The 8,492-nt window shown below is 45.2% G+C and overlaps 1 protein-coding gene across 1 annotated transcript in view; it reads right to left on the minus strand.

Annotated features, from left to right (window-relative positions):
- The window catches only part of EFNB2 (ephrin B2), a 45,124-nt gene extending 43,382 nt beyond the window's left edge, over positions 1-1,742 (minus strand). Inside the window, exon 1 of the mRNA XM_070579262.1 lies at positions 955-1,742. Coding sequence (XP_070435363.1) covers positions 955-1,076 — 122 coding nt within the window. The 5' untranslated portion in view covers positions 1,077-1,742. The remainder of the gene's footprint in view (positions 1-954) is intronic.
- Positions 1,743-8,492: the final 6,750 nt, after the last annotated feature.

Here is an 8,492-nt window from a genome sequence, read left to right on the forward strand (position 1 = left end):
TGACTAACTACGAGTCATGACCATATATATTTAGGGATGGATTGCCTATTCTAAATTCTGAAAGGAGTCTGGTAGCTCACGCTGAAAGTTAATCTCCAGAAGGCCTGGCTTTCTTTCGGCTGCACTGTTTGATAAAAGCAAGTCGTATCCAGGGATCCATTCCTGCCCAGGCTGCCCAAGCGCTAAGGCTTCGGGAGCAGTGCCGGCTGGGCAGGGCCCTAAGCTTTACAGGAAGCGTCCTTAAGATCGAGTCAGCTATCGGGACCGCACAAAGTTCGGGGCCATTGGTTTAGAAGCTAAGCGAGAGGCCGACCTGCGGAGGGCTCTCCGGAAGAAGCCTAAGGCCCGTCTCCCGGGCGGGGAGGAGAAGGCTCGCCGCCCGAGTTCTCCCGCAGAGCAGGCGGCGCGGTGCGAAGCGCGCGGGCTCCGGGGCGCTGCGGGCGGCCCAGGGACCACAGGCTCCCCGCTCCGGGGACGCTCCACTGCCCCGGGCCCGCCGCCCCGCCCGCCCGCCCGCGGGGCTCGGGCCGCGCTCCGGCGCTCCTCCGGAGCGCAGCATCCCCGCCTCTCTCCGGAGCCCGCCAGCCCCGGGCGCCAGCTAGCCCTGTTTGTGGCCAGGATCTCCGTTCTCGAATACAAGAGGGTCAGGTATCGCCATCGGACACCTTCCCGTACGTGACACCCGAGCCGCCAGGGGCTTTTTAGCGTCGGGAGCGCCTAGGAGAACGAAGGCGGAGAGGACGCCCCTTAGGGCTGGCGCTCCGGCTGGAAAGCCGAACGAGGAGTCTCCACCTAGTGAAATGTGGCGGGGATAGAGCACAGGGAACTAGGGCAGCGGGGAAACCCAGGTTCCAGAAACAGGCTCCGAGGCTCCGCGGTCCGACCCTTCTTCCCTTCGGGACGGCGCGGCGGACCCCGGGGCGGGGACCGAGGGAGATCGCGGACGCCACTTACTTGGAGTTCGAGGAATTCCAATAGATGGGCTCTAAAACTATCGATCTGGAAATGGCAGTTCTGCATAAAACCATCAAAACTCCCCAGCAGTACTTCCACAAGGAGTCCCTCCTCGCGGCCATGGCCGAGCCGCTCCCAGCTCCGCGCACTCCGGGCGGCGGAGGGACGGGGCGCGCGGCTGAGAACCCCAATCCTCCGGGCAGACAAGGAGCAGACCGCAGGCAGCTCCGGGGCGCGCCGAGCAGCTCCAGCAGTCGCCGAGGCCGGGGGCGCTCCCCTCGGGGCCTTCAGGGCGCGGGGCGGGAGCGCACGCGCGGGGCGCGGCGGCGCGGCGGGCTCGGGGCTCCGGGTCGCCGCGCCGGACGCAGCTCGGACGGCCGGCTCCCGTGCGGCTCCAGGGTGCCGGGCTCAGGGCGGCAGGGAAGGCGCGCGGCCGGGACACAAAGGCAGAGAGACGACTCGGGCGGGCGGCGGCGGTGCGCCCCGAGAGGGGCTGCCTCGCACTATAGATCCAGGGGGGCGGGCAGCGGCCCGAGCGCGCGGGCGCCGTGTCGGCGCCGTTCCATGTCCCGAAGCGCGGAGCGCTGAGCGGCGAGGGGCGCCCCTGGGTGCGCGGGAGCCTCCTCAGTCCTCGCGGCTCCCGGCCCGCGGAGCAGGCAGGAGGGGCTCGGTCCCCGCCGCGGGCGCCGGACGCGCGGGCCTTTGTGTGCGGGGAGGGCGCCGGGACCGGCTCTGCGCGCAGCTCCTCTCTCCGGCCGGCGCCGCCGTCCCCGCCGAGGAGAGTCAGCGCGGCAGGCGCGCTGTCAGAGCACTATAAACGCGGGGCCCCGCCCCGCACCGCGCAGCCCATTGGCCCGTCGCACGGCAGCCGCGCGCCGGTTGGGCGACCAGCCCGTCCTTCAGCCGCCCCCGCCCGACATTGGGCGCCGCGAGGCGGGGCGCCGGCTGACAGGTGAGCCCCGCCCCCGGCCCCGGGCGGCGGCGCGAGCTGAGCGCCCGGGAGACGCCGAAGGAGGGGGGTCTGCGCGCGCACCGGGCTCCCCCCAAGGGGGCGGGATGGGGACCCTGATAGGAACGGCCGAGCAGGGAGCGGGGACAGCACGGGGCCACCTGTCTCTGCGCCCAGCACGTGCCTTCCGTTGCCCGGCAAGTGTCCTAACTTCAACAGAGGGACGACGTCGAGAGCGAAACTTTCCCTGCGGAGTCGAAGGCAGTAGGTTTCCCGGCGGGTCCTCCTCCTTAAAATGAAGTGTTTCCTCTGCAGGGACTGGCTCACGCCCCGCACGCGCATCCCTTCGCTGCCCCCACCAGGCCTCCCAGCGATGCGTTCACACCTGATTTCGGTTCCAGACGTCAGCTGAGGCCTGACCTGAGTCAACGGGGCCGGAAGACGCACGACTCCCGGGAGCGCGGCGCCGGCGGGGCAGCAGACACCGGGCGCAGACGTCCCGGGCCCGCACCTCCGCGCCTCGCTGCCGCGAAGGCAGCGCTCTCTCGGCAAGTGCCGCCGGCACACCCGCGCCCGCCGCGGCACTTTCTCCTTAATTAGCCTCCGGGACACACTCACGTCCTCCCCAAGGTGACCTGGAGTTTAGGGCTGACGGTGACAAATAGCGCCCAAATGGAGAGGTGGCAGGAATTCTTCACTTGGATTCTCGGCGAGGCGCTCGCCCACAGAAGGGCTTGGACGAGCGCCACCACGCCGACGGCTTCCACGGAGCCACAGCGCCCACTAGCGAGCGGCTGGCCTTCTCCGCGTGCGAGGGCACGATGGGCTCAGCGCCCGGAACCAGAACCCCGCGAATCTCGTCACCCAGCAAGTCCAAGGAAGAATCTTCTTAGACGACCAAAGCGGGGAGCACACGGCAGAGATAAGGCACAGTACAAATGTACAATTCAGTTAGAAAAAAATGCCGTATACCCACAACATGCTTTTTAAAAAAAATTCTGTCTATGCCAGGATTAATGTTTCAAACGCAACGAACTGCCCAGTATTCCTACAGTAAATTCTATTTCTTTAGCCAAATTACCCACAAAGCTAAATTTAAAAGAAAAAATATACAGTGAAAACATCTCGTTTAGACATTTACTAGTTCTTCTTTCGCTCTTTATAACAACTTTAGAAGATTTTTAGTGCACTAAATACTCGTTTTTTGAAACATTAAACATAAGTTAATCTACCTTTCAACTGGGAGTGTTAAAAATTTGTACAATCTAGTTTGTTAAGGTTGAAAATACTTAAGGCACGAGAGGTACCGAATACAGTCATATTATTCCAAGATCTTTGAGAAGAAAATTTCACTTTCCGCAATTGCTAGTTTTAAATAAAGCCTTCAATTTGAGGAAATTATTTTCTAAAAAGGCTAAGTCTGTAAAGCGATTCGAAGTCATCGGCAGATTCTCAGAACTGAAAAACCAGGAAGGGGCAGGCAGTATTCGTTAACTTCACAAGGGTAAAAAAGGAGTCGTTTTTAACTAGCTTAAAACATTGAAGGAATTCATTTGAAATTTAATATAAAGCTAGCTTAATGATCTGTTAAAAGAACTGAGTATCTCAGTACCATGTTTCTTATTTAGCAAATTTATACTGTGAAATTTAAGTTGTGACCTCTTAGCTCCTACATCCTCTCTCCAAGTAAACTAGAGGAAATAACGGAAATTTGCATTGTCTGAAAAGAACCCTAGCTTCCGTTTTTAGTAAATCAGGTTATTTTCACATCCAAAGCATTTTACCTTGGGAGAAATGTAAATTACATGTAAAAATTGCTTTCCTTTTTTAAAAACAAAGTGTGTATTTGACCAAGAAAATAAAATACTACACAAACATTTCTATTGTATAGGTATTTAGAGTGTGAATATGCACCAACTTATTTTAAATATGGAATAATTAGCTGTAGAGACTACATGAAAAGCATCAGAAGTTGCAACTTCAACATGCTAACATTCCACTGCTGTTTACATAGTAATTTCAGTAATTAAAAGCCTTACCTCAAGCCACCTGTATCTACTTTTGTACATACGCCAGACAAAAAGATGTCCTATTGGCATGTACAAGACAAAGCTGACATTTTAAAGCATGTCGAACCAAGAAGAAACCAATCACATCAGTTTAATATCTTTGTATTTGGATTTCACTTTACAATTAAATTGTTGAAGAAATGTGGTTATTTTTGAAATTCTGTAATTTTACCAGCACATATTTAACCCATCAAAAAATGAGATTTCATTTCAGGAGAAATTACTTCAAATGTTTCTAGAGTTAAGGAAGAAGTTTCTAAAAGTCAAATAATAAAAATTTGGGGAATTTTGGAGATAGTCATCTATAAAAGTTGATAGACATAAATTTGGATAAATGTAGAATGAGGTAATATAAAAGTTGGATAATTCCAGTTTAAAAACTAAGAGGGTAATCAATTTTGCCCAAGAAAATGCACCTTATTAAATATAAACTCATGATCCTGCCCTTTTGAATCTTTAGCCACGCTGGTCTTTAGAACTGATGGTTGTTTCTTATGTATCCCTTGTACAATAATCCATCAACTCTAAGACATATTTCAAAACACATCTTTACCATAACTTCTGTAGAAACAAAGAACAAAAGCCTTATGTAAATTTACCATTACAGAAAAACTACTGAAATTTGATACACGTATATTGATTAGATGATGTCCAAGCTATGAACTTTCTTTGGTGCTGTAAACCTCTGCTAAAACTATTATCTTTGTTTCCTGACATTACGTGCAGTTTGTTTCATACAAGTCACTGAAATTTTTAGAATTCTTCTGCAAATGGCACTTTGCTCAATTTACTTGCGTGGAAGACCTTAGAAACAAGGGTAAAATAAAACCAATTCTTAGATCAACTTTGCCATACACTCCTGCCTCGTCCGCTTCTAAAATTCAGATTATTACACACTGAAGTATCTTAAATTAGCATCTACTTACAGGAGTTTGATAGGAAAAGTATTGGTTATCACATTGGGCTCCTGGTCAAAAGAAAATCATTTTTTCCTTTGGGAAGTTTAGTGACAACTCATATGTAGACCATAACATTTTCTGTATGGAACAAAAATATCATTTTCCACAATAGTGGTCATTTAAATGTGTAGCTCATTTATCACTGCTTTTATAATATTAATGCAAAAGCAGCGTATGTAGAAAGAATGCAGTTAGGGCTCCAACTAGCTTGGGCACGTGGCACAAAACCTCATTTCCTTAGTTGCAAACCAACAGGTTTAGACGACCAGCCAAGCTCCAGTCACCATTCCAAATGAAATTAGGTAGTTTGGTGGAGAAAAATTAGGAGGTAACAGCTGGCTGTGCAGTTTTGATTTCATCATCCATTAATTCTAATACTTTAACCTCTCTAAAAAGGATTCCCACTTTATGGACCGATAGGATATAGACATACTGTATAATAAAAAGTTAAATTCTGCTCTAAACATATAAGGGATATTACTGACAGCAGTCATAAGGAGATAACGAATTTCCTTTTGTAGGACCATAAAACCACTTTTGCTCCCTCTTTATGCCACTTTACAATAAGAGATTCAATAGCGCATAGAACCAGCTGCAATTATGTATTCCTTTGTTAATTCCTTATGTTACTTGTCATTAACTTAATCCATAGTGAAAGCCTGGAAAATGAGGAAGGAAACAATCATTACCCAAAAGTATGCAAAGAACCACCCCATTTTCTTCTAATAAGCCAGGTTTATTAATCAACAGTTGTACCAATCTTAAATAACATACCAACACTGTTAAAGATACACAGACCTTTGCTTGAGTGATAATGAAACTGCTGGATCACGGAAGATTTTAACTTACTGGCTTCAGCCATAGAAAGACTAAAGAAGTATGTATAAAAAACACAACTGTTCCAACCTCTAATCAACCACTGGAGGCTCAGGAAAACAACTTCTTTTTAATTGACTTCCAATTAAGTTCAATTACAACATCCCACCCCCCCAACCACCATTTTAATTTATATTGGGTCCCCTCTGTATCCCCCTTCCATTGTTTCCTAGCTGCGTATCAGTTACTCTAGTAACTACAGATACACAACAGAGATCAGGGAATGTGATCCAATCATCTGAAAACCAACAATGGCATATCTGCTACAAAATGTATAGTGCAGTGTATCAGCAAATGCAAATGTAGGGTGCTGCACCACTAGCAACTCCGTGATTATGGACAACTGAATGTTCAAGAAAAGAAACACAAGGGCAAACAAAAAACACTATGAATAACAAAGGTGATGGTGAAGGAATCAAGACCACCACTAACCATTAAGTAGCAAGTCAACAAATGAAAAAGTGGGACCTCCTTGCTTGGGCTTCAACACCCATTCTAGATTTTGGCTCTTCTTTTACCTTCAGTGGTCCTTTTAGGTCTTTTCACTAGTTAGTAACACTCTGGTATTTGAGAGTTCGTAAGCTCCTGGAGGGAGTGGCAAGTCTCAAAAACTATGATATCCTTTCTTCAGAATTTCTCATGGCCAGTAATACAAAACAGATGGATGGTTCTGGGGGTAAATGAGCAGAAAATGGAGACAACTGAAAACAAGAGCTAGTTAATAGTAACAGCTTTGGAGAAATTTTAAGTGACAAATGGAGGATCCTTAATATAAAATGAGGCATTAGAAATGATGTATATAGAGTTCAATTAGCCAAGATTCTATGCTTATTTTACTTCAGGTAATGGAACAGAAGTACAAAACCACTGAAAATTCTTAAGATTCTGGTGGCCATAAAAAAAAAGCTACGGACATGTACTAGCACAACTAGATGACTCAGTAGTTAACTGAGGATAGAGAATAATGTTGCCTCTTCATAAGGGAAACTGGAGCAATAAATCTTTAACTACAAACCCCATCCCCTCTTTGCAAGCATTAAAGAGTCCTCACACCAAGCTAATTTAAAGGTTTAGTTTATACAATTGATAATTCTGCAAACTCCACAATATAAATGGCAGTAACTACATATTTTAAATACTGTAATAAAAATAAACAGTCATTAGTTAATTCTATAATGCATTACGAATAACCTAAAAAAACGAATTGTGAATAAAGGCATTTAATAAATTAGGGAACATCTGAACTGTTAGACTGGAAGAGAATTTGATCTTTTATAGTATGCACACAAAGGCAGTGGAAACAAATGAAGAAAACAAATTACTACACATTGTTGCAGCACAGAAAAGATTGGGTGTATTTTATTAACAATTACATCCTCTTTCCTGTAGCCTGGCACAGGAACAATTCCAATATCTGATGTGAGGCTCCAACAGCAAGCAGATACTGCATTATGTCACTAAGCAACTCACTGTGATTTCACACCATATGTGGCAGTAAGAAATTTTTAAAAAATTAAAAGGCACGCATAAGCTGATTTCAAATATTTTAAGTCCAGGCTACTCTCTTAGATACAATATTTAAAACACTTGTATAGCAAAACAACTTTTAAATAGACATTTCCCAAAACTTGAGTACACAACTTAGGAACAATGGTTCTGAACCAAAAAAAAGTTACATTAAAAAAAAGTGTAAGAATCACAAAATAATTAAAGCTAATCTATATTTAGAGATTAAAAAGATTCGTAAGCAATCTATGTTCTTTAGGTAAATAAAGTGAATGTTTTAGAGTAATAGGCATCATGTTTACTAAAAGTCAGTTCTCACTATAATTCATGCCTATTTAAAATTCTATCTTTAAAGATATTTAAACTGATTTTATTGTTCCTTACCACAATTAGACTCATTGAAGAGCTCAAACTAAAGCAATAGCTTTTTTCTTAGCATGCACACACAAAATAATCTACCGTTTAGTCATCTCATTATGTTTTCACTTTTAAAGATTGATCAAACTGTCTCAAAAATATTGGAGAACATTTTCTCTACTTTGATGACATGTTTATGCATCTTAGGTAGCATTCTGATATCCATACCCTTTTCTTGAATAAATCTTTTATTACCAGTAGCCTTAAAACAAACATATATAAAGATAAATAAGGCAGATTCTAATGTATAAAAGAGTCATCCATAAGATACCACATGCAAAAACAAAAACTTGTAAGAAGTTTAAATGTGTTTGTCCCGAAAATACACGTGCAGGTACCCTACACTGAAGATGATTTGATGACCTTAGCCTTTTGTGAAAGCTAAGTTCTTTCTGATGGCCCACTTTGAAAATAATCTAAGATCCTACAAATTTTTAGAAGCATTTTTCTAGTCTTTATTAAGTATAATTTGTGGTGATAAGACTTATATCCTAAAACAGAGGCACAGGATTGAGAATTTAAATCTTTTTCTGGGTGCTTAGTCTTTCTTAAAGGTAATACTGATGTCGTAATTATTGTATCAGCATAAATTAGATATTTGTAAAAACAGCCATTAAATACTAATTCACAAGTATATTTAATGTACATATAAATCCTATGTTAAAAGTATAAATGAGAGGAAATGTAGCATAGCTCTAGGATTTTTAAATTGTTGACCATCAAAAAGTAAACCACCCTCTTTAAGACTTAACAGAACTTTAA

The sequence above is a fragment of the Equus przewalskii genome, chromosome 16 (genome assembly GCF_037783145.1).
Source record: "Equus przewalskii isolate Varuska chromosome 16, EquPr2, whole genome shotgun sequence".
In the NCBI taxonomy this organism is placed as follows: domain Eukaryota; kingdom Metazoa; phylum Chordata; class Mammalia; order Perissodactyla; family Equidae; genus Equus; species Equus przewalskii.